This window comes from Perissodus microlepis, chromosome 4, assembly GCF_051167445.1.
Source record: "Perissodus microlepis isolate ML-2025 ecotype Zambia chromosome 4, ASM5116744v1, whole genome shotgun sequence".
Taxonomy (NCBI): Eukaryota; Metazoa; Chordata; class Actinopteri; order Cichliformes; family Cichlidae; genus Perissodus; species Perissodus microlepis.
The window spans coordinates 10,878,282-10,904,003 of record NC_140464.1 but is presented as its reverse complement, the minus strand read 5'-3'; the positions used below and the strand labels follow the sequence as shown (position 1 = coordinate 10,904,003).

At 37.3% G+C, this 25,722-nt stretch overlaps 3 protein-coding genes across 5 annotated transcripts; all 3 read right to left on the bottom strand.

Moving 5' to 3' along the window:
* Positions 1-1,444: 1,444 nt before the first annotated feature.
* LOC146388373 (vascular cell adhesion protein 1-like) lies at positions 1,445-5,615 on the bottom strand. The gene is made up of 7 exons (XM_084925641.1): positions 5,442-5,615; positions 4,635-4,961; positions 3,586-3,840; positions 3,224-3,478; positions 2,606-2,932; positions 2,167-2,430; positions 1,445-2,034 (listed from the first exon to the last, which is right to left on the bottom strand). Exons 2-7 carry the CDS (start codon positions 4,669-4,671, stop codon positions 1,868-1,870), a joined length of 1,305 nt encoding a protein of 434 aa, XP_084781767.1. The 5' UTR covers positions 4,672-4,961; positions 5,442-5,615; the 3' UTR covers positions 1,445-1,867.
* Positions 5,616-7,773: 2,158 nt separating this feature from the next.
* LOC146388372 (intercellular adhesion molecule 5-like) lies at positions 7,774-15,826 on the bottom strand. 2 transcript variants are annotated; one of them, XM_084925637.1, is made up of 8 exons: positions 15,318-15,826; positions 12,710-12,861; positions 11,272-11,529; positions 10,700-11,026; positions 10,363-10,602; positions 10,001-10,228; positions 9,607-9,870; positions 7,774-9,471 (listed from the first exon to the last, which is right to left on the bottom strand). In XM_084925637.1, exons 2-8 carry the CDS (start codon positions 12,759-12,761, stop codon positions 9,314-9,316), a joined length of 1,527 nt encoding a protein of 508 aa, XP_084781763.1. In that variant the 5' UTR covers positions 12,762-12,861; positions 15,318-15,826; the 3' UTR covers positions 7,774-9,313. The 2 variants fall into 2 exon arrangements, with proteins under 2 accessions (XP_084781763.1, XP_084781764.1); XM_084925638.1 differs by having other exon boundaries at positions 11,272-11,526.
* An 812-nt stretch (positions 15,827-16,638) lies between these two features.
* Positions 16,639-25,460, bottom strand: LOC146388371 (vascular cell adhesion protein 1-like). 2 transcript variants are annotated; one of them, XM_084925635.1, is made up of 10 exons: positions 25,219-25,460; positions 21,237-21,521; positions 20,823-21,143; positions 20,299-20,553; positions 19,746-20,000; positions 19,322-19,648; positions 18,985-19,224; positions 18,623-18,850; positions 18,232-18,495; positions 16,639-18,098 (listed from the first exon to the last, which is right to left on the bottom strand). In XM_084925635.1, exons 1-10 carry the CDS (start codon positions 25,268-25,270, stop codon positions 17,908-17,910), a joined length of 2,418 nt encoding a protein of 805 aa, XP_084781761.1. In that variant the 5' UTR covers positions 25,271-25,460; the 3' UTR covers positions 16,639-17,907. The 2 variants fall into 2 exon arrangements, with proteins under 2 accessions (XP_084781761.1, XP_084781760.1); XM_084925634.1 differs by having other exon boundaries at positions 16,640-18,098; positions 19,746-20,003.
* Between the last annotated feature and the right edge of the window lie 262 nt (positions 25,461-25,722).

Genomic DNA, 25,722 nt, shown 5'->3' with positions numbered 1-25,722 from the left:
TTGTCTGAGTCTGAGCAGAGAGTATAGCCCTGTGCACTTCAAAATTCATCCTGCTACTTCTATCAGCAGTCATCTCATCAATAAATACCAGTGGTCCGATTCCACTGGCAGCCATACATGCCTCCACCATGTTAAACAACATGCTTCGCATCATGAGTTGTTTTTCTCCTTCTCTACAGATTTATCTTCATCCGTGTCAGAAGTTCACCTTGGTTATATCAGTCCAAGCTCTTTTAGATGCTTTCTGCCAAATCCAGTATTTCAAGTTAAAATCTGTAAATTTTGTCATAATCTGTAAATCTGTAAATACTTTACCGTCGTTTAATGGTCGGGCATTGCACAGAAACAAGCACTTCACCACTTGTCTGTGTATGGTTGTGTGTGTGGTAAATAAAATTTGAATTTGAATTTGACTAGGGTTCTTTTTTGTAACATTGGACACCAACTGGTGACCCTTGAGTTAAAAAAAAAAAAGCCATTTCTAAGTTGCTTTCAGTTTTCATATTATGACCGTTAATCTCATTCTTCCTCTTTTCTTCCTCTATTTAATATCATGCAAGTGAAGCAGATTATACTCTCACTGAAAGCTCTTTGCAAAAATCAATTTTCAGGCCAGACAGATTATTCAGAAAGCAAAAAAACTTTTCCAAAGTTATCCCAGCAATTTGAAGGAAGGTCCTGTTGAATAGGATCCAAGCACAATATAAACACTGACTGCTCCAGCTTTGTCTTTCTTCAACACATATAGCTGATTAATTGTTTAATAACCATCACACTTAAACAATTAATTATGCTTGCCAGCTTTTAGCCTGGTTTTTCCAAATATTTAACTTGATTGTAGGAGCCATTTTGGGGTTAATACCTTATGTGGTCGCTAGAGGTCACCTTTTTCTGTTTTGTTCATGTAACGGTATTTAAGGTAGACGCACGTAATCGGCGTCAGGTGTGTCATTAATTGTAAGAAGGCAAACAGTTTGTGACCGCTGCGCTGTTATGTTAAGATGATATGGGAATAAAGGCCAAAAAGGACAAGATAAGTACTGCTGGAGTTATTGGACTTTTTACTTAATTCATACATACCAGTGACATCGCGTCACCCCCGTTAACGACCACCTCAGTGGCTTCAAGCGTAGGCTTAGCCTCTACAATGATGAAGGAAATCAGGTCAACGTAGCTTTCCTATCTACATCACCCTCAAAAATCGTAATAAGCCTTAAAGAGGAAGCGATCTGATCTCCACAAAGGATGCCAGCCAGGAGGCTGTGCTGTAACCCGACAGCCTCCACTGGTTAAAATCATCCTATTGTTTAATCCGTGTTCTTCAATGAATTATGTTATAAAAAGTATTCTGTGGACTCTGGAAATCAGTGATTCCCTGGCAGAGAGTCCTGGACTAGCAGATGATCACCCTCTAATTCAAATCATTAATAATTCGCCTTTAAGTTCTGGCATATGACAATAGGCTACTTTGTTTAAATGCAGTAATACCTGTTAGGCTTCACTTTGTGCTTTTAATATTTCACAATTAAAATGAACTGTGGGTCAAAAAACATAAAAACAATTTAAAAAAAATTAATTCAAACATAAGACATAATATTGCTAAATGTTAATTGTTTTTACAGCAGTTTCATGCACTGTTTAGCAGACATATACATAACATTATTAACTCTGAAGCATAACCTTCTTATTATTTTAGATATTTCTGCTATTTGTTTTCTGGTATATGAAGTTGTTTAATTCAAGGAATTAATTTATGGAAAAATTAAATGTACATTTATACAATATTATTGATTGACTTGTAGGACAAATCATAAATTACATATGCAATTAAAATTTTACTTCATTTTTCATAATGCAGGGAAATATCCTAAGCATTACTGCTGACTGTCAGAGGGACATCTGTGGCATTTGATACTATGTCAAAAGAAGAATGCCAATTTTTTCTCTTTCTATAGTAAATAAAGACCAGGAGGACGATGAGGCCAATGGCAAATACAGCGAGCAACACTCCAATGACTAGCAAAGGGACTTTATCTGTAAGATAAGCAAAATAAAAACAACATTAAAATAAGATCAGTTCTCGATGTCATATATTGTTCATTTTAAACATCAGTTATCACTTTTCTTTATACATTTCCATAACTGTTCTGCAAAAAGTAATCATACCTTTTATCACCAGTGAGATGAATCGTGTATTTCTCCCAGCTTCATTCTCAGCAACACAAATGTAAATGCCTGCATTGGCAGACGTGATTCCTGTGATAGTGATAGTCTTCTGTTGTCCCTCAGTGGTCACATTTGAATTCACAGCAGCTGTGTACATCCATCTGATGTTTGAGGGTGGGTTACTGTCAGCACTACAGCTTAAAGTAACATTCTCACCCTGGAGCACTTCCTTGCTTTCATTTCCATTCTTGAACTCAGGGGCATCTGTGGAAGAAATACATGAGAGATTTAATAAGATAAAAATAGTATGCTTCAAACTTTACTTTCATCTAAAATTATTTATATTCAATATTGACAAATCATTTAAAAAGATCGTGTGATTCTGTTGCAGAGCTCTGAGGTGGAAAAAAAACATGAAATACGTGGGTGGAAATCTTACAGAGGACAACAGCAGTGTAAGGTGGTGAGGACGTATTAGGGAGGAACTTCGGTCCTTTGGGTCCGAGGTGCAGCTCAGCCTCACATCTAAAAGTTAATCCATTGTAATCTCTCTGAGTGGAGATTTTCAGGGTAGAATATGCGTTTACTGGGATCCCAGTAGATTCATTAAACGTCTCTGTGAGCACAGTTTCATTGCCTCTGTACCACTTCACTATGAGATTCTGTACAGGAGCAACACTGATGACATCACATTTCAGATCATGCTCTCTGCCCTCCACCATCGGACCACGACCCATGTCAGACACTGACACAAAGTCTGGAGTTTCTGTAAATAAAACAATTTTTATTTTTTGGTATTGCTGGTTTACAATGTAAAAACCAAATTTAATCTACATCAGTACAGGAAACATGCATTTCTAAAAGTGTTAGTACTTTTGTTTGCAGGTGCCAGAGTCACATTTTGATTTCCACATAAGGAACATTTGAATTGGATCAATTAGAAGCTGCTGGACATTATCATGTCTAAGCATGTCTTTAATCATTGCTTTCTTACATATACATTTTTCAGTTCATGCAGGACATAATACAGTAACACAGTCTGTGCACATGTACTTACTGTAAACAGTGATGAGTGGACTCACAGTACACTGGGATCCATCAATCAAAGTAGCATAGCAGGAAGGACTTGGAGTCCACTCTTCTAGTTTTTCAACCTTCCAAGCGACAACAGGAGGAGGTTCAAATCCTGTACCTCCAAATGGAGCCTCCCAGCCCATTCCTTCAACATCTGTGGCTGATGTGCTGCAGTTGATTACAATTGGATCTCCAAATCTCACAACAATTTCAGAAGGTGTCAGTGTTAAAGGGCAACCTGCCATTAACAAGCACACATGTTAACATTTAAAACTGATTTTGGATATAAAAAGACATAAGTCCCTAAAAAAGGACAGTAGTTGTAAGGTAAACAGGGATGTGTACCTCTTGGTTCAGCATGAACATGGAATGTCTTAGTTGTGTTTCCTAGATAATAGGTGGCTGTGCAGGTGCAGGTTGTGTTGCGTTTTACTAGGGTGATATTGAGACTGTTTGTGTTCTCCAACATATTTTCCCCATCACAAGTCCAGCTATAGAACGGAAGAGGGTTTCCCACAGCTTCACAGGTCAACATAATATTAGTGCCCTCACTTGAAGACATGACATGAGTTCTGTTTTTTGTCTTTGGTTCAAGAGCATCTGAAAAAAAGAAGAAAACAGAAGATTGTTATTTACACAGTTTTATATATATATATATATATATATATATATATACACATATATACATATATATATATATGGCACCTAACTACACTGGTTTTGACATTGTTTTACTGACTCAAAATTGGAAAATTAAGTGAATGTTGTATTTTCCTAGAAACAGCAGGATATTTACTCACAGTGGTCTGAAACACTGTGTGTTTGAGAAATCTCATGAAGTTTTGGTCCATGCAGTCCAAAGTCCAGCTGAGCTTCACATCTGAACTCAGCAACATTTTTCTCTCTGGTTATGTTGACTCTCAGGATAGAGGACTTATTTGTTGTGTTGTGTCATTGAAGGGCTGTGTGATGATCCTTTCATTGTTTTCTCGTCAGTTGCAGGTAAGTAACGCTACTGTAGCTCCTATTGGTCATAAAGTTTCCAGCGAGCAAAGTTTCAACCGACAGACCCATGAATTGTTAACCACCACACTCACTTTATTGATTGAGATCAGAAGTTTGTTCCGCAATAACACATACCTGTAGCTCTTCCATCAATAATAATTTGAATGTTTTTGTCTTTTGTTCAAATCTCAGTATTTACAAATCATTATTTTTATTTTTGCTTTTTCCAGTTACCTTTACTTGTAACTCGTGGAGGCCATTGAAACTAAATTTCCAACAATAAACTAAGCGTGAAGTTAAAAGGGAAAGTTAAAAGTTTTGTCTCTAACCATTATTAAATGAATTAATACACAGTATGTCAGATCCACAGAGATGTCTTCAGCACTCACCACACAGTGAAAAGATGAGCACGAGGAAGCCCAGCATCGTGACAGGCAGTATGCAGGAAGTGGATGGAGGAGATGAGGAGTCATTCAGGAACGTCCAGAGAAGTTCAGTTTCAGGATTTGCATTAGATGTTGTGAGGCACAGGAGTCAAAATTATCATTGAAGGTCCTCAGCTGATAATCATTAAAATGGCAGTTACGAAGTTATGAATGCACAGTTTTGCATTCATAGACACAGTTGTATATATCCAACTACAATGAAACTGTAGTTGGATATATACAGGTCAGGTTTGACCTAGATCAGCCTCGGTGTACAAAAATTTGCAGCACCTGTAAAACAAGATCAAATTTGAAGCTTTCAGAAAAATGTAAGGCTTTCGTGTACAATTTGGGTCAGTTTAGGACATTTTGGGGAGTTTTATACTAGCAAATGTCAAAATGGGCCAAATTTCATTTGCTCTACCCATGATCTCATGCAATGGTGTTGGACATTGCAAGATTAACAGTAACTCCAAAATGGGATGTTCGGGAATTATGGGAAGAGCGTCTTGAGCTTTCCTACTTTCTGACTCTCAGTATTAAACCTATTTATAAAATTAAGTTAATGTTCTATTCAGCATGATAGGAAACCACTGGCCGAGCTAAAAACACGTTTTGTATTAAACAGAATGGAGGGATAAAGCACTTCTAAGTTTACTTGACATATTGTGAAAATTACACACTTTCTTTCACAGCTTGCACTGCTTTAAAAAAAATTGCATTTTTGATATACAGACAATAACACACAAGCCAAGCAGCTGACAAACTCACCCAGTGATCTATGCCCAAATCAAATATTCAGCTTGTTGGTTAAACTGTCAGATTATTCCAAATACTTTTCCAAAGTTATCCCAAAAGGTCAAAATGTAAATACTTCTCTGCTCCACCTTTTCTTTTTGTGCATATATACTGAATCAGAATGCTCAAACTTTTAATTTGGGCTGTAATTCGTTAGTCTGGGTCTGGTTAATTACCATAAGGAAGGAAATATGGGATAAAAATAGGTTTCCTATCCACGCCACTCCCAGATCCTTATAAATCTTAAAGGGACATCACCCTAAACCACACAGAGACTAGCTAGGAGACTGTGCTTCATCCTGAATCCCTTAAATGGTTAAAGTGATACATTTATGCAAGAAGTGCATGTTCCACAGCCGACACACTCAGGGAATTCTGTGCTTCCCTAATTGACCATCTCACACTTCCCCACATGAATCCTGCCATGGAGTTTAAACTCCAACATTAAATAACTCTCTGACTGATGCTGGCAGACACTTACTGTGTGATTGAAATGATTAACCACTCAAAATTATTTTTTTACACCTTCAAATAATCTACTTTATTTAGCTTGTTTAGGTTGCAGTAATGCCATCCAACATACACATCCAACGTTTCAAGACTGAAAATCAGCTTTAAGGAAAAACAAGTAAACCATAAATGAAATGCAAGACAAATAGTTAGGTTACAAATGTCATTAAGCTGCAGTTCAGATGCAGCAAGTGTCCTAAGCATTTGCACTGATTGATGTCAAAGGGATCTCGTAACCAACTGGCCCTTTGTCAGGAGAAACAGTGTAATGACCATGTTTGTTCTACCATTTGTAAAAAGGCACCTCAAGGAAGATTAAGTCAACGACCAACAGAGCAAGCAAAGCCCACATGACTGGAAAAAGTCTAGCAGTAGTCTTATATTTAAAAAAAAAAAAAAAAAGTAAAGAAGGTAAATAAAGAAATATATATCATCTTAACATAAAATATATAAAACATGCATTCGTTTACCAATGTTTTAGTATTAAAATAGGTATGGCTGATGTGCTGCAGCTGAAACTGGATCTCCAAATCTCACAACAATTTCAGAAGGTACTAATTTTAGAGAGCAACCTGTCATTCACAAGCAAATAGATTCAGTCAAATCATCTAAATAACCCACAAGCACATTAGATGTAAGGTAAACAGGGAAGTGTACCTCTTGGTTCAACATGAACGTGGATTGTCTTGGTTATGTTTTTCAGACAATTGGCAGTCTTGCAATTTACTCACGTGTTATTGAGACTATTCGTGTTCTTTAATCTATGCTAACAATTTTAATTAAATATCTCTCTTTCTGTATAGACAACCATGTTTACTCGCAGTCTGCTGAAACTCTGTGTGTTTGAGAAAAAACGTGACATTTTGGTCTGTATGGTCCAAAGTCCAGCTGAGCTTCACATATCACATCACATCTCAACTACATCTTTCTCTTCTGAGGTTGACTCAATAGATGACTCATTTACTGGTGTTTTTATTGTGTCATTGAAAGATTCTGTCTGCATTTTTTTTTACATTGTTTTTGTACCAGCTAACAGTCAAGTATTAAAGGAGCAACATTAATGATGTCACACTGCAGCCAATTCTGTGTTTCTTCTCCCATCACATTCACATGTTGTACAGAATCATCAGCTTCTGGATTCTCTGGCAAACAACATTAGATGTATGAAAAACTTAGTTACTTATTTTAATAATTCTTAACTTTCTCTTTGCACTGTATATGTTTAAAATGAAACTTACTAAATACAATAACTTGAAAGTCCTTGCTGACTTCGTGAGACTCATTTAACTTTATTTTGCACTTGGCCTTCTCATTCCAGTCTGACAGTGGCACTGACTGGGAGATAAACATTCCTTCATCTTCGATCTGAAAGATTTCATTTCCAACTGTCTAGTACATCCACTCATGTTCATCCAATGTGATGGTGCAGTTTAGGTTTTCCTTCATATTCTGCTATAATCTCAGGTGGATACCGGAATAAAAAGGTTGTCCTTTGTTATGCATGTGCTGTAAGCAACTGTAAACCGCCAAGACCGATATTTTTATTTGGATACAAAAAGTAAGCTTTTCTCCCCTCTTATGGTTTACACCAGTAATGCATGTTTCTGATGTTTGAATTGTAGCCCTTGTTCTCTGGTTTCCAGCAATAAACGTATAATGGACGTATCTGTGATTTGACACTCTATTGTTTCACTGTAAATAAATTAAAGAAATAACATGAATTGAAGAAAGCTACTATTGAAGCTAGAGATTCAGTTCAATTCAATTCAATTCAATTTTATTTATACATGCCAGATCACAACAACAGTCCCCTCAAGGGACTTTCTATTGTAAGGTAGACCCTATAATAATACATAAAGACAAAAAAACCCCAAAACATCTATCATATGACCCCCTATGAGCAAGCACTTTAGCAACAGAGTGAAGGAAAAACTCCCTTTTAAGATGAGGAAACCTCCAGCAGAACCAGGCTCAGGAAGGGGTGTTCATGTCCCGTGACTGGTTAGGGTGAGGGGACAAAGACAGGACAAAAGACATGCTGTGAAAGAGAGCCAGAGATTAATAATAAGTATTGATTTAATGCAGTGGATCCATGCTTTAGCAAAAAGGAAAGTTTTAAGCCTAATCTTAAAAGTAGCGATAGTGTCTGTCTCCCAAATCCAGATTGTAAGCTGGTTCCATAGAACAGGCCTGAAAACTGAAGCCTCTGCCTCCCATTCTACTTTTAACAACAAGTAACCAAATTTTTAATTAACTGAAAATAAAACCTAAGGAAATACCTCTCACATCCTAAGGGGCTATTGTTGAAGCACTCATAGCTCAAGCACAACACTACAGCAGTTTAAATTCTATCGTTAGTCATCACATAGCACACTGACTGATGCTAGGGGACACCCACTTTTTTGAATCAAATCATTAAGGACTCCTAATTAAGTTCTGATGCATGAAACAGGATATTTTGTTTGGATACAGTGATGTGATATATGGCCCACAATGCACACATCTAACATCCATCCATCCATCTTCTTCGGCTTATCTCGGGCTGGGTCACGGGGGGAGCAGCCCAAGCAGAGAAGCCCAGACCTCCTTCTCCTTGGCCACCTCCTCCAGCTTGTCCAGGGGAACACCAAGGCGTTTCCAGGCCACCCAAGAGATATAATCTCTCCAGGGTGTCCTGGGTCTGCCCCAGGGCCTCCCAGTGGGACATACCTGGAATACCTCACCCAGGAGGCGCCCAGGAGGCATCTTTCTCAGATCCCCGAACCACCTCAACTGGCTCACTCAGCTCTCTTCACCACAACAGACCAGTACAGCATCCGCATCACTGCAGCCAAAGCACCAATCCGTTTGTCGATCTCCCGCTCCCTTCTCCCATCACTCGTGAACAAGATCCCGAGATACTTAAACTCTAATATTTAACGACTAAAAAGAAGCTGCCTTGTGAGGAAAGTGAAAAAGAAATAAAAAATAATACATGAAAACAGATTTTAATCCAAATAGAGGACACAACATGGGTTACTGTTAACAGTTTCCTGCTTCATAGCACTGGATAACACAGTATTTTTACATCACAAGTGTAACCTTTTTATTGTTTTGCATATTTATACTGTTTTTAGGTCTATGAAGTTTAGAAATGGATCATAATCCATTTATGTGTAAATATGCTATTTTCTAGCTTTTAATGAATCAGTGACTCATATATAAATATGTAACTTGAAATTCAATAATGTAATTAATCTGTAAAATACTAACAAACCTAAATTGTATTAATGAGTTTGATACGCAGAACAGAATGCAGCAAAGATCCTAAGCATTGCCATTGGCTTCTGCAAAAGTCAAATGGCTATATTAGACATTTGGCACACAGGAACAAAACTGTATTGTCCACGTTTTTTCTGCCAGTTGTGAAAATAGACCATGATGAGGGTAAGACCGATGATCAATAGAGTGAGCAAAGCCCAAATGGCTGGAAAGAGGACTTTACTGGTATTGCCTGTAAGACCAACAAAATAAAACAACATGTGACTTCTATTTAATACATCATGCCATGCATTGTTGAAATTAAACATCAGTAATTTTTTGCTTCCTACATTTCCATAACTGTTCTGCACAGAGTCAGTAATCATACCTTTTATCATCAGTGTGACGAATCGTGTATTTCTCCCAACTTTATTCTCTGCAACACAGACGTAATAACCAGCATTGGCAGACGTGGCTCTAGTGATAGTGATTATCTTCTGGCGCCCCTCAGTGGTCACGTTTGAATTCACAGCAGCTGTGTAAACCCATCTGATGTTTGAAGGTGGGTTACTGTCAGCACTACAGCTTAAAGTAACATCTTCACCCTGGAGCACCTGCTTGCTTTCATTTCCTTCCTTGAATTCAGGAGAATCTGGAAAAAATAAAAAATTTTGAAACAGAAGTAATGTCCTTCAAAATATATTATTATCTCAAAAAATGATATATTTTCACTGTGGAGAAATCATAAAAAGACAATATAATTCTGAAACTTTAAAACTTACACAAAATTTCAAGATACAGTGTGTGTTCAGCTGTTCCATGTGTGTTGTGTGCATTAAGCAAGTATTTTCCACTATCATTCTTTTTCCAACGCTGTGGGGAAGCCATCTGTTTACCATCTTTAAACCAGGTGAGGGTGGGTGTAGGTAATCCTACTGGTTCACAGATACTTTGATGTTTATCATTCACTGTGATCTCATAGTGCTCTTTGCAGGTGAAAGAAGGACTGACTGTAAAAATGGTATCAGATTCATTTAAATAAATAAGTAAATAACTGAAAACAAAATATTACCTTGTCAATACTTTAGTGTGTTTTATCAATATTTGGGCAAAATATAAAATGATCCAGGTCTGATGCACTCACATTCCACTGTGATATGAACTGAAGTGTTGCTTCTGCCACGACTGTTTTCAACAACAGCCGTGTACTTTCCTGAGTCAGTCCTGGTCAGTGGCTTAGATGAATTAATGAGTTTCTCCTCATAGAACCACTGAACAGTGGGAAAAGGGTTCCCATCAGGCTGACAGGATAACATGTCTATGCTGAAGGCAGCACTTTCAATAACAGTGACGTGGTCTGGACAAGCTTCCATGAATGGTTTATCTAGGAAGGAATATCAACATAGATTAATTTATATTTCATAGATCACAGAGCTGTGTCTTAGATTTAAAAATATGAAGTAAGTAGTTGGGAATCTTACAAAGAACAACAGCAGTGTAAGGTGGTGAGGTTACATTAGGGGGGAACTTTGGTCCTTTGGGTCCGAGGTGCAGCTCAGCCTCACATCTAAAAGTTAATCCATTGTAATCTCTCGGAGTGGAGATTCTCAGGGTAGAAGATGCGTTTACTGGAGTCATAGTGGGGTCATTAAACATCTGTGTGAGCACAGTTTCATTGCCTCTGTACCACGTCACTGTGAGATTTTGAACAGGAGCCACATTGATGGCATCACACTTCAGATCATGCTCTCTGCCCTCCACCATTGGACCACGACCCATGTCAGACACTGACACAGAGTCTGGAGTTTCTGTAAACAAATCAAAGTGGGGGAAAAACAATCAAATATAAGCATACAGAAAATATGCATTATTTCACAAATGGTGTTGCTGGTTGCAGATAGATTTTCATTTTGACTAAAACGTTGAATCAGAGAAATTACAGGATACTAGACACCTGCTGAGCATTATAAGTGAAATCACTGTTTTATTATAATACAAATATCAGTTCATGTAGTTTATAACACAATAAAACAGTGTGTGCACATGTACTTACTATAAACAGTGATGAGTGGACTCACAGTACACTGGGATCCATCATTCAGAGTAACATAGCAAAAAGGATTTGGAGTCCACTCTTCCACTTTGTCAACCCTCCAAGTGACAACAGGAGGACGCTCAAATCCTGTGCCTCCAAATGGAGCCTCCCAGCCCATTCCTTCAACATTTGTGGCTGATGTGCTGCAGTTGATTAAAACTGGATCTCCAAATCTCACAACCATTTCAGAAGGTGTCAGTGTTAAAGGGCAACCTGCTATTCACAAATAAATGTTTTCAGTCACAACAGTCAACAGTATGTGACTATGTCTAGCCTGTTTCAGTTTAAGCGTTGTTTTCATTAAATTGCATGATCGAAAGAATGTTTTGTCTCACTCCCATTTCTTTTTGTTGCATGTTGAAGCTGTGGTTGGAACCTTGTTAAGATCCAACCATGCAAAATATGATTTTTTGCCATTTTTCAAGTGGTCTTAAACTACATGAAACAAAACAAAAAACTAAATCAAAAAACAAGTTAAAACTACAGAACTCACTAAGTGCCCAAGACACTAGGGGAAGAAGATCAGGAAACAGAATAACACCTGGGAACTGAACTGAAAATCTTACTCTAATGAAGATCAAAGGGAGACTGAGATAATATAGACACAAGAGAGTTATTAGGGGAAGCGGAGACAAATAGGAAACACTCAGGAACTCAGGAATAGCGTGGCAAGTAAACTCATCACAACTCACAAGAGACAAGAGAGTATCACAATAAAACAGGAATCGAACAAACACAAAGACCCAGACTGATACAAACCTGATTCAGAAAAAGAGCAAACAAACACAGAGACAAAATGCAGATTAATCACAGAGACAAGACAAACAGCTTGTGGACAAGAGAGGAAACTTGCACTAATACAAAAGAGCTAAGAGCTAAGCTAATTTAGAAGCATTAAGGAAATGACATTAAATTAAATACCATAGAACTAGAACATAAATTATTAATTATTTACCCAAAAGTAAATCAAAAACCACCAAAAATCAAAACACATAACCCAAGATCCTAGCAACAAAGTTTTGTAAATGGTGCTAGATTCTGATGATTTACTGATGATGTTTCAACCATAAATAACACTTTTAACTTGAAAATGTGAAATGTTAAAAATTCAGATGTTATATCAGTGACAAGTTTCATCTTTTTTATTTTAATTTGAATCTCATTAAAAGGGAAGCATTTACAAAGCACCATTATTTTCAGTTTGTAGTTACCCTCGCTGCTGACATGTGGAGATTGTGGCCATTGAAACTAAATGCAAGCCATAAACTGAAAGTGAAGTTAAAAAAGAAAGTAAAATGTTTTGTTCTTAACTGCCAAATGAAATACTATCCAACCTATCCTTTCCCACCTGCATTACACAGCCAGTTTATGACACATATAGCTCTTAAGCACTCACCACACACTGAAAAGATGAGCATGAGGAAGCCCAGCATCCAGACAAGCAGCATGTTTAGTCAGCATACAGGATGAAGCAGATGGATGGAGGAGGTGAAGCCTGTTTCAGGATTGTCCAGCAGAAGTTCAGTTTCAGGATTTGCATTAGATATCCTGCAGTACAGGATTCAATGTTATCTTTACAGGTCCCCAAATAGCTCGTCTTAATTGATTATCCTACAATCACATTTTTACAACATTTATCATTGTCTAAAAACTTAAATATCTGGCCAATTACAACTATGACAAGTACAGTCATCCATGTCATCAATAGTGGGCAAATATTTGTCCAACTTATCTTTTTAAATAATAGTAGATATAATACAATATGTTTTTAGTTGTTTTTTTTTAATTAGGTTGTTTACATCTATATGTAAGACACATGGAAGAGAAAATAATTGTAAAGCTCAAGATTCAGACAAAATCTAAACATTGAAAAATGTGTCCAGGATTAACTTTAAAAAGCTTCACTTTCCACAAAAGCAACATGTTAGTAATTTTAAAAAAAAACACTCTTTGTTTCAACTACTAAATGTTAAAGAAAAAACTGGGAAAACACAGGGCGCTAACTGTGAACGCAAAGTTCTGCAAACACAAGAGAGTTTCTACGCATTCATTCCTTGCCAGAGGACCTCTGGTGTTAACACAGATTCTATAAAAGATTGATGCAGCCACCAAGCCTGTCATGAAGACTCGAGTTGATAACACTTTGCACACACTCCTGTGTTGCTTTTGTTGATATGGATGAATCACATGCTCCACATGAGAGACGTGCAGCTACTTTGACTGAGCTAATGCTTGAAGTTGATGGTGGTGGCTACTATGTACACTCTGTTAGGACAAGGGGTGAGAGAATTAGTTACTTTTTCACTTACAATACATGTAATAGTTAATTAATGTAAATATAACTTTAAGTGTACACTTTTTGCTTGCTGCCTGCTGCCAAGAAAAGTTTATCTGCACTTATGGTCCTACCAGTGGAAACTAACCACTGGTAACACAAATGGCCTACTTTTGGAGGAGGAAAGAAAATGTACAGCACACACACCAGGTTAGTTATAGTTGACTGAAACTTCATCTGCTGCACCTCACATATTTCTATGAGATGGTGACTTTGAGCAACAGTGCTGCAAGGGCAAATTTAGAAACAATGTTTTAATTTAAGTATAGCTAATACCCACACATGCTCTTCTTGTGTGAGGAGTGACATGTTGAGATGCTGCAAAACTTTCACTTTCACTATGACACACAAAGATCCCCCAGTTTGAACATTGCTGGATTTTTATGTGAAACATAAAAGGAAATTTTAGGATTCTGATTTTCTCTGTTTTAAGTTGATTTGGCTGACTGGAAGGCTCCACACCATCATGTTTTTATCTTATAGATATATTCGTCTGTGCAAGTTATCTTTTGCTTGGAATGTTCTGACTGTAATCTGTGACCATGATGGGTAGATAATGTGTTTCTATGATCCTATGCTTGTTGTCATTCTTTGTCAAAAGCCATGCAGACTGCTGTTATACTCTGTACTGTTGTTTGACCCCTTTGCAAAAACAAATTAAAACCTCACTAAGACAAGCTGTTTGTGTAGATCAGTTTCTTTCAGATTTCCATAACACCACTGAACTTGACACCCTTGGACCTTTGGCTGTGCATAGCTCTGTCCATAAAAATTACAAATAGAATGGTTGATAAATGGCCGCCCTGGCAGAGTAAATTCATCTGTTAGGAATTATAGTTATAAAATTTAAACAAGATCTATATTATTAAAAGAATGAACAGAAAAGACTGTTTTTGGGGGTTTTTTGTTTTGTTTTTTGGTGCTGTTTAGGCTCCGTCTTATTACAAATTTGTTATTCAGGGCATTAACTGCGAACAGTTTTTGTCTTGGATAACTTTTGCAAAGTAGACAAAAAATTCGTTTGACTTTTTACTCAAGTTAGAACCTTACTGAACTACTTTAATGGTGCCAGAGTTTGCCATGATCGTGTAATATTAAGAGTTTTTGAAATTTAGCAGTTGTGTTTTTTGTCTGGGTTCTGATTTCTATTCTTTTTTCAGGTTTTCTGGTTCCTACTGTTGTTTACTGTGTAAGTTTCATTCTTTTTCATTGGTATTCTGTTCCTCTACTGTTCTGCGTCTATTCTGTTAGTACTAGTTATTTGTTCTCTCAGTCTTCCCTCTGTGTGGTAAATGTCCTTTGATTTTAGCTTGATATTCAGTAATGTACAAACTACTAAGAAACTAAAACTTTAAACTAAATGTTAAAGAGTACAAACTATAATGCCTGTATTCAAAATATATTAAAGTAAAAGCAGAAAGTAGCAATACAATACTTAAATGTTAGGCGATGTACTCATCTACATTCGGAATGGTCCTGTCCCAGCTGTCCTCCAATGGTCTCGGGCATTACTAACAAAACTATATTACTACTTTAAGGCACTTCTAAGTTGGTTTCACTTTTCATATCGTGACCATTAGCTTCTCACTTCTTTCCTCACCTTGCAGAAAATGTATGTTAATGACACTGACAATATCATACATACAAACGAGGCAGATGATAAACTCACCCAAAGCCCTGTGCCCAAATCAACGGTCACTTATTTGGCCAAACTTTCAGATTATTTCTCTCACACAAAAAAAAGAAAGAAAAAAACCTCTCCAAAGTTATCCCAACAGCTTGGAGGACGCCCCAAGGGAGTATAATCTCAGCATGATGTAAACCTGCTCCGGCGTTTCTTTCTTCAGTTCAAACTCGAAATCAACACCATGATCCGACATTTAACTCGGGCGGCGAGTCAGGCATTTCTTGTTCTTCCAAAAAAATTTTACATTGTGACAAAAACAGGAACAAACTAGTTTTCGCATCCGCATCAAGAGAAAATACTACTAATCTGTGTCGCATATTGATAGCCTGCACTGGTCAAAGTTATACTTCTGCATTGATAGTGTACTTCTTTAATCTGGTGTATAAAAAGCATTCCTCGAGATACAAGCTCCGGGAATTCTGTGCTTCGCTGATTCTGTGCTTCGCTTGGGTTTTATATTGCATGGGCTGTGATTTTAATCTGTGGCTGTATTCTTTCTTGATGCATGTTTTTGTTGTAAAAGTCGAGTTTTACTTAAAGCTGAGCGAGTTCATGTCCTTGAAGGACACTGTCGTCAGCCAATCAGGACAGGGAGCCACCAGGAAGGGACCAATGAAGTGGCCTGGTGGGAGGGACAGAGACACGGTGCAGAGAGACCTTGCTGTGGGGCAGGAGGAGAGGTGGGGAGGTTCTCGTCCAGCCTTGTGAGATGAACGACTGGAACTGCTAGAGACGGAGAAATACAGAAGTGCAAAACGAGCGGAACTACGAGAGAATCGGTTGCGGATAGAGTTAAGATCTGTGCTCAACTATTAATGTTCTTATAAGGAAATGAAATCCAAATTTGGTAATTCGGAGCAAATGACTGCCGGTTGTTCATCCTTTGCACAGGGGATCAGCGTCCAGCACGCTATAGATTGAAAAACACAGGTTAGTGCATTCCAAGTCGGGAGGGATCTGATCCTCCAAATTTCTTGTGGACCTTGTGGATCAGTGAATTTTGATTGCGCTTTAAGCTTTGTGTTAGGGAGCCTTTAAGTATAAAGACTTTTTGTTCAGTCAATTGCCTGAGACCCATAGCTTTGGGTTTTGCTTTTTCTTGTGATTTTTAATGCTTAATAAAGTTTTTCAAATGTTGTATTGTTGCAAATAAATTATTTTTAGATTTACTAATGAGAGTCTTTATTATTCAAGGTACCTCTTTCGTGATAATCAAAACCCAAGGCTCGGACTGAAGCAAACATTATGCTCCTTTAGCATAATGGATATTAACTAAAACATAGTTCTTCATCCTTCACTGTCTGAGAAACCGCTGAACTACTGGCATGTATTGGTCATTGTAAAATAGTCTGTTTGGTCACAATTCACCTGTAATGACTTGTTAAAGGCCTTTAAAAGGAAAAAGAAAACACATATCCTCATTTTGTTTATTTAAGTATTTATTTAATTAACTGAAAATAAAACCTAAGGAAATCATCACTTTACACTCTGACTAATACTGGGAGACACCCACCTTTTTGAATCAAATCATTAAGGATCCATAATTAAGTTCTGATGCATGAAAATAGGATATTTTGTTTAAATACAGTGACATATGGCCGAACAATGTACACAACTCATATTTCAAGACTGAAAAGAAGCTGCCTTGTGAGGAGAAAGAAAAAGACAGCAAAATATAAAAATAAGATTTTATTCCAAATAGAGTACACAACAAGTGTTTCTGAATAAACATTTTAATGTACAGGTTTGGTTAATAGTCCTTAAAATGGCTTGTATGTAACAAAACAGAAATAATAAGACTGTTGTGAACCTGTTAAAGTAAAATATAACTCTGGAAAATGAGAAATGTGGAAGTACTGTTCTTAAAGTGAGATTGTCACTTCTATATCGTCATAGGCCAACAGACCTTTTGCTAGCAGGCAAAGTGTGCTTCAAGTGCATTAGCTATGCTAAAGAAACACAAATTGTATTTGTGACAATAAATTAATTGGACTTTAAATTTTAATGTGTTTTTGAGATAAGAGGGGATGCAAAAAGTAATGTAGGCCTACAAATGTTTTAATAAGTAGGCTTTGTATTGAGGTTTATTTACTAGTTGGTTGCTTTGAGCTTATAATATATTGTATTTGGTGATGCAAGAGATATATTTGGGTAACCTGAACAAATACTGGTTTACCATGGTTAATGTGAACAAATGTTGAGATATTGTTACAATGGTCACTGTGTAGTTCAAGTACAACTAAAGAAGAACATTCATGGACATGAGTCACTCTATTGTGCTTCAGTTCTCATGTAATGATAATAGGGTTATTCATGCACTTCTTGGCAATGTATTAACATCTGTCGTTCCGTACCTTTCAAAGAGATGCTGGTCATCATAGAAAGAGATTGAGTTTGTCTCTCTTTGTGTAAGGAAGTAGAATAAATCCTGCAATCAAAGCTGTAAACAAGCTTATGATCCATTCTTCTGTATTTTAATAAAAAGTTGCAGGATTTTGGATCACCTCCCTACCTGAAACCCACCAGGCCAGGGGGCAACATTTGATTTGCAGAACAGAATTCCTTAAAAATCCTAAGCTTTTCCATTGGCTTGTACACTAGTCAAAGGGATATTTGAGACATTTGACACTTTGACAGGAAAAAAACTGTAATGTCCACGTTTTTTTTGGCAAATGCGACAAAAGACCACAAGAAGAATCAGAATGATGATCAATAGAGTGAGCGACACCCAAATGATTGGAAATGGGATTTGACTGCTTTTACCTGTAAGAGAAACAAAATTCAAAACATAAGATTAATTTAATTTCTCAATTCCATGCATTGTTGAAATTGAACATCAGTAATCTTTCACTTTCTACATTCCCATAGCTCTTCTGCACTGAGTCAATAATCATACCTGTTATCATCAGTGTGATGAATCTTTTATTTCTCCCAACTTTATTCTCTGCAACACAAATGTAAATGCCTGCATTGGCAGACGTGATTCCTGTGATAGTGATAGTCTTCTGGTGCCCCTCAGTGGTCACGTTTGAATTCACAGCAGCTGTGTAGATCCAGGTGATGTTTGAAGGTGGGTTACTGTCAGCACTACAGCTTAAAGTAACATTCTCACCCTGCAGCACCTCCTTGCTTTCATTTCCTTCTTTGAATTCAGGGGCATCTGGAAAAAATACCAAATTTTGAAACAGAAATAATATCCTTCAAAATATGCTATCATCTCAAATGATATATTTTCACTGTGGAGAAATCATAAAAAGACAATATCATTCTGAAACTTTAAAACTTACACAAAATGTCAAGATACAATGTGTGTTCAGCTGTTCCATGTGTGTTGTGTGCATTAAGCAAGTATTTTCCACTATCATTTATTTTCAAACGCTGTGGGGAAACCATCTGTTTACCATCTTTAAACCAGGTGAGGGTGGGTGTAGGTAATCCTACTGGTTCACAGATACTCTGAGGTTTATCATTCACTGTGATCTCATAGTGCTCTTTGCAGGTGAAAGAAGGACTGTCTGTAAAAATGGTATCAAATTCATTTAAATACATAAGTAAATAATTGAAAACAAAATATTATCTTGTCAATACTTTAGTGTGTTTTATCAATATTTGGGCAAAATATAAAATGATCCAGGTCTGATGCACTCACATTCCACTGTGATATGAACTGAAGTGTTGCTTCTGCCACGACTGTTTTCAACTACAGCCGTGTACTTTCCTGAGTCAGTCCTGGTCAGTGGCTTAGATGAATTAATGAGTTTCTCCTCATAGAACCACTGAACAGTGGGAAAAGGGTTCCCATCAGGCTGACAGGATAACATGTCTATGCTGAAGACAGCACTTTCAATAACAGTGACGTGGTCTGGACAAGCTTCCATGAATGGTTTATCTAGGAAGGAATATCAACATAGATTAATTTATATTTCATAGATCACAGAGCTGTGTCTTAGATTTAAAAATATGAAGTAAGTAGTTGGGAATCTTACAAAGAACAACAGCAGTGTAAGGTGGTGAGGTTACATTAGGGGGGAACTTTGGTCCTTTGGGTCCGAGGTGCAGCTCAGCCTCACATCTAAAAGTTAATCCATTGTAATCTCTCTGAGTGGAGATTCTCAGGGTAGAAGATGCGTTTACTGGAGTCATAGTGGGGTCATTAAACATCTGTGTGAGCACAGTTTCATTGCCTCTGTACCACGTCACTGTGAGATTCTGTACAGGAGCAACACTGATGACATCACATTTCAGATCATACTCTCTGCCCTCCACCATTGGACTAGGACCCATGTCAGACACTGACACAGAATCTGGAGTTTCTGTAAATAAAAAAGTCATATTGTTGCTATATTATATTACAAATTTCAATTCATATAGTTTATAACACAATAAAACAGTGTGTGCACATGTACTTACTGTAAACAGTTATGAGTGGTCTCACAGTACATTGGGATCCATCACTCGGAGTGACATAGCAGAAAGGATTTGGAGTCCACTCTTCTAGTTTTTCAACCCTCCAAGTGACAACAGGAGGACGCTCAAATCCTGTGCCTCCAAATGGAGCCTCCCAGCCCATCCCTTCAACATTTGTGGCTGATGTGCTGCAGTTGATTAAAACTGGATCTCCAAATCTCACAACCATTTCAGAAGGTGTCAGTGTTAAAGGGCAACCTGCTATTTACATAGAAACATTTTCAGTTGCAGTATGTGACTGTGTCTAGCCTGTTTCAGTTTAAGCGTTGTTTTCATTAAATTGCATGCTCAAAAGAAGAAGAAACTGCTATTCACAAGCAAACATATTCACAGTTAGCGAGGATTTGGTATAAAATAAGAAATAGGTCAGCAGTATTATCTAAATAATCCACAAGAATATTAGATGTAGAGTAAACAAGGATATGTACCATCACTAACGTCCAAATGTGCTACAAATATATTAGATGTATATTAGATAGTAAACAAAGAGGAATACCTTTTGATTCAACATGAACATTGATTGTTTGGGTTATATTTCCCAAATAATTGGTAGCTGTGCAAGTGCAAGTTGTGTTGTGTGTTGTTACTGGGGTGATATTGAGACTGTTTGCACTCTCCAACATAATCTCCCCATCACAAGTCCAGTGATAGACAGGAGGAGGGTTTCCCTCAGCTTCACAGCTCAAAGTGATATTAGTACCCTCAAGTAAAGAGATGGCTTTAGTACTCTCTGTGTTTAGTTCTGGAGCATCTGAAAAGAAAGAATTTTTTTGTTCAGCTTTATATTTGCACAACAGATAGCTAAATTGACAATAATTTATTTGTCTATCTAAGCCAAAAATTAAAATTAAAGCATCTTCTTTATTTAAAAAAAATCATTTATTTTTTTGTATAATTTTAATATACTTTTTGCCTCTGTATTAGTATAAGTATTTTGAATTGCTTCAGTATGAAAGGTGCTATACAAGTAATTTTATATTGCCTTGCCTTCTGTCTTGATAGAGCAGCATGTTTACTCACAGTGTGCTGAAACCTTTTGTGTTTGAGAAATGACAGGAGTTTTTTGTTCTTGTCGTCCAAAATTCAGCTGCGCTTCACATCTGAACTCCACTACATTTTCTTCTCTGCTGATGTTGACTGTTAGAATAGAGGACTCATTTACTGGAGTTTTGGTTGTTGTGTCATTGAAAGATTCTGTCTGGATTTTTTTACTGTTTTTGTACCACCTAACAGTCAAGTATTGAACAGGTGCAACATTGATGATGTCACACTGCAGTCTGTACTGTGTTTCTTTTCGCGTCACATTCACAAGCTGTACAGAGTAATCAACTTCTGGATTCTCTGCCAAACAAAGTTAGATAACAGTTAGTTACTCATGATCGTTGCTTTTAGTTTTCTTAGCATTGTTCTGTATTCATTTCAAATTAAACTTACTGAATGTAATAACTTGAAGGTCCTCGCTGCATTCATTAAACTCATTTAATTTTACTTTGCACTTGATCGTCACATTCCAATCTGACAGTGACACTGACTGGGAGATAGACATTTGTTTTTCTATGATGCGAGAGGTTTCATTTCCAACTGTAAAGTACATCCCTTTATGTTCAGCCAGTGCTGTGGTGCAGTTTACAGTGACAGGATTTCCTCCATATTCTTCTATGATCTCAGGTGGACTCAGAATAAGAGGGTTGTGCTCTGGTGGGCATATGCTGTCAGCATCTGTAAATAGACAAGATTGATGTGCTTATTACTTTTTATTTGTCCTGCATCACGTTTTTCACACTAAGAATTAATAATAAACAGTACAAAACAAAATCAAAAAGCATCAGTAATATATGGTAAAATGCAGGATATTAAAATACAGCCACTCATTTGCCTCAACTGTTTTTAAACATATTCATTTTCAGAGGTTCAGAAATCCTTGAAAAATTGACCATGTGAGGCCCAGTGAAGTCTCAGTGCAAGTAAAGAAGGCCAATATTACAATGACAAATGGTAAATGGCCTGTATTTGTATAGCGCTTTACTAGTCCCTAAGGACCCCAAAGCGCTTTACACATCCAGTCATCCACCCATTCACACACACATTCACACACTGGTGATGGCAAGCTACATTGTAGCCACAGCCACCCTGGGGGGCGCTGACAGAGGCGAGGCTGCCAAACACTGGCACCACCGGGTCCTCTGACCACCACCAGTAGGCAACTAGTGAAGTGTCTTGCCCAACGACACAACGACCAAGACTGTCCAAGTCGGGGCTCCAACCGGCAACCTTCCGATTACAAGGCAAACTCCCAACTCTTGAGCCACGATCGCCCAAAGCAAAATAAATCAGAGATATTAAAAATTTTGTTTAGTGTCCTGGTCATATGCAGTGTTGGTCAAGTTACTTGAAAAAAGTAATCAGTAACTAATTACTGATTACTTCCCCAAAAAAGTAATCCCGTTACTTTACTGATTACTTATTTTCAAAAGTAATTAATTACTTAGTTACTTAGTTACTTTTTAAAAACACGATTTACAACCTGAATAGGTGATAAAGCGATAGATCTTTCAGCCCAATTCTACTTTTTCTGCATAATCCATCATACAAAATGTAATCAAATGGAAAAGTCTCTTTTTTTTAAACTTGTTTTATCCGTTTTAATCTTTTAACTTTATGCATCAAGCAAAAATTAAATTATATGCACCATTCTCTGACTTGAAGAAATTAGTTTAACATTTAAACCTATTTTCTGCACATTCCAGCACATAAAATAAAAAAAATTTGTGTTTACACTCAGTCTTTCAAATAGATGCAAGTAAAACACAGCAGACAGTAAATAAAATCAAAGACTAGCAGTCCTGTTGCTCTATTTTCACCTGTAAAGCAGGAGTGGGGTAGGCGGAGGTGTGCTCTGGTGCAGGTGTGGCGCAGCGGTCAGTGGAAGAATCCGCGAGTTTCTCTGTGAATTTCCCATTACGTCGTTGCGCACTCGGAGCTTGTTTAGGGGTTTTTTCAGTGTAAAAAGAAGTTTTCTTCCCACGCACAAGGGACACTAATGTTTTTGTCACTTTTTATGGAATCAAACTCAAAGTAAGGTCAGTACTTCCAAGCTTTAAACGCTGCACGCTCATATTCTCTCCCGCACTCGATATATGATCCATTGTTGATCTGCAGACAGCTGTTGTCACGAACGTTGCACTCGCTTACGTGACTGTCATGAGACATTCTCGCAAAAAAAATCACGGTTTTAGTAACGCAGTAACGCAGCGTTCCTACGGGAAAGTAACGGTAATCTGATTACCGTTTTTGCAATAGTAATCCCTTACTTTACTCGTTACTTGAAAAAGTAATCAGATTACAGTAACGCGTTACTGCCCATCTCTGGTCATATGTAATAATTCTTAAAAAGAAAGAATGCACTGGCCAGCCTAGGAATACCAAAAGTCCTAAAAGACAGAAAACAACGTTTAACATTTCAAGGACCCTCTAGGATGTTGGCACATTATTAACGTCTACATCTAAGAGACACCTTCATGAATCAAAACACAGAGCGTTCACAATAAGATGCAAAAATAAATATATATCTTTGGAAAGAAACTGTGCTAAATACTGATTAAAATTAATAAAACATTTTAATTCATTTTGAAATTAAAGTGCATTTATATGTTGTCTGTTATTTAAACACTATAAATAAATATAGTACTAAATAAGTATACCCCTACTGCTTTCACAAGTTTTAAGAGGGTTTAAGAGGTTTGAAGAGGTATCCACATGCTGCTAATCAAATCCATGAGGATGTTTAACTGACCATCAAGCGAATTCAACCCAAAGTCAGACTGTACAATGCTCAGATAAAGTCCAATAAAAAAGAGCTGCACGTCAGACTCTACAAAGCCTCACTCAGCATGTTAGATGTTAAAGATCATGAGAGTACAAATAGAAATTGGATCATGCAACTGGACAAATATCCCAAACAAGGCTGTATTCAACATTTATGTACTCATCATCATTTTTGGAGGGATAACCCAGGCAATTTTGATCAGGCTCTACAACAGTTACTAGGCTGTATGCTTGTCATCCTCTATCTTATCAAATTTATTGGTATAATGAGCAGTGTGATGGCTTCTTTGTGGCTATGTTTGCATAGTGGTCGATTTAATTATTGCAGAGAGGGCAGTTGCATTACTATGGTCAGTTGGATATAGTGTCCTTTTAATTCCGTGGTAAGAAACATTTAGCGCGTTATTCCTGTCGACCGCAAAATATAAAACTAGATGCTAAAGCCATTGTTTTATTTCTAGGACTTGAGTGATTTCATGCCCTGTGTCTTGCTGGTGTTTACCTGCATATGGTATTTATATTGGCTCATTTAGTGACTTGCTCCAATCACCATAGAGAGCGCCATATGGGCATTACTTTTTGGAGTGTTTGCACTGGGATGAATTGTTATAATGACCATCAGCAGCGCAGGTGACGGTTCACCTGTGGAATCTAACTTACCATTTGACGTGTGTACTTTTTATTTTCTTTGTCTTAAAAGTGTGTGTGTGTGTGTGTGTGAGTGTGAGTGTGTGTAATGTTTTCATATTGTTTGCCTGAAATACATTTTAGCTATGATAGGTCGTGTCACAGTCAGTTTATATTGTGAACCAGACTGGAATTATAATTTGTTTTTAACAAATGTATTAAAGGTATTTTAATATTGGAAGCAATCTGCTTTAGTAGTGCACTTTCAAACCAGTGTAGACTTTTGGTTAGGATGTTTGAAAACACTCTGTATATTTCCTAGGGGTGAAATTCCACTAGGTGGCGTGGTCGCAGCTTAATCATAACATCTCTGACCACCTCACTAGACACACACACACACAAAAAAAATTACCCACAACTATGTGAGAAACTGATAACATTGTAAAGAAAGTGGTTACTGTAAGTCATTGCTGCTAAAGGTTTTTTAAAAGCTACTGAATGATGGGGTATAATTAGTCTTTCACAAGACTGCAAAGAGTCCTGTGAAAGCTTTATTTTTCATCAGACTGTAAAGTTCAATATGGCCCACGCTCTTTCAGTTTGATGAAAACGGAACTTTGTACCAGAAGTAACGTTCACCTCTCCCACTTAAAATGGGTTTTCATTTATTCTTTTAAAAGTCAGAGGTTACATTGATAATCCTTCGAATTCCATTAGTACCTCATTAAAATAGGAGTATTTTATTTTTTAAAAAACACATATAGAAATTATTAGTTTTAGTTTGCTTTTTTGTGCAGTTACCACCACTGGTAACATGTCAAGATACCGAAAGTTAGGCCAAAAAGAAACTCAAAGTTAACTAAAAGGTTTTACTCCTATCAACTCAATAAAATAATCAACTTTTCAGATAGATACAGAGTTAAGGAAAATCCCTTTGTACTTAAAGAACATCTTTATTACTCACCACATAGTGAAAAGATGAGTATGAAGAAGCTTAGCATCCTCACAGACAGCATGCTTGAACAGCATGCAGGAGGAATAATGAGATGGAAGGAAGTGAGCAGTGTTTCAGGATCGTCCAGACAATGTCCAGCTTAAGGACCCGGGTTAGATGAATATCAGTTCGATGCAGGAGATATGATGTCCGCCTGACAGGCTGGCAGTATCACACGCAGAAAGAAAACATAGAGGAAATTCAATGCTCTTGTGTACAGGAAACACTGTGAAACCCGAAATACAAAACCACATCCAGAGCCAGCACTTTGTGAAGTAACGGTAGCTTAGTGATGCCCCTCCCCCTATGTTTTGTGCCATTATTCACTGTTCTTTTACAAAGTGTCTAATTTCTACAAAGAAGAGAGAAATTATGTGAGTTTACAGAGAAATACAAATTCTAGCACAAAAATGCACCGCAGAAGGCAGATTTGTCAACCTAATCCATTTTAGTGATCACCCAGTTATTCACAGT

Coding starts and splice junctions, on each gene's coding strand:
- LOC146388373 (XM_084925641.1), bottom strand. CDS start 4,671: ATGCTGGGCTTCCTCGTGCTCATCTTTTCACTGTGTG. Junction 3,841..4,634: donor GCTCATCTTTTCACTGTGTG/GTGAGTGCTGAA, acceptor TCTTTTTTTCAG/ATGCTCTTGAACCAAAGACA. Junction 2,431..2,605: donor TTACACTGCTGTTGTCCTCT/GTAAGATTTCCA, acceptor TTTCTTCCACAG/ATGCCCCTGAGTTCAAGAAT.
- LOC146388372 (XM_084925637.1), bottom strand. CDS start 12,761: ATGCTGCTTGTCTGGATGCTGGGCTTCCTCATGCTCATCTTTTCAGTG. Junction 11,027..11,271: donor TCCACTCATCACTGTTTATA/GTAAGTACATGT, acceptor ATTTGTTTACAG/AAACTCCAGACTCTGTGTCA. Junction 10,603..10,699: donor TTACACTGCTGTTGTTCTTT/GTAAGATTCCCA, acceptor ATTCCTTCCTAG/ATAAACCATTCATGGAAGCT.
- LOC146388371 (XM_084925634.1), bottom strand. CDS start 25,270: ATGCTGTCTGTGAGGATGCTAAGCTTCTTCATACTCATCTTTTCACTA. Junction 18,851..18,984: donor AGTTCATATCACAGTGGAAT/GTGAGTGCATCA, acceptor CCATTTTTACAG/ACAGTCCTTCTTTCACCTGC. Junction 18,099..18,231: donor CATCACACTGATGATAACAG/GTATGATTATTG, acceptor TTTCTCTTACAG/GTAAAAGCAGTCAAATCCCA.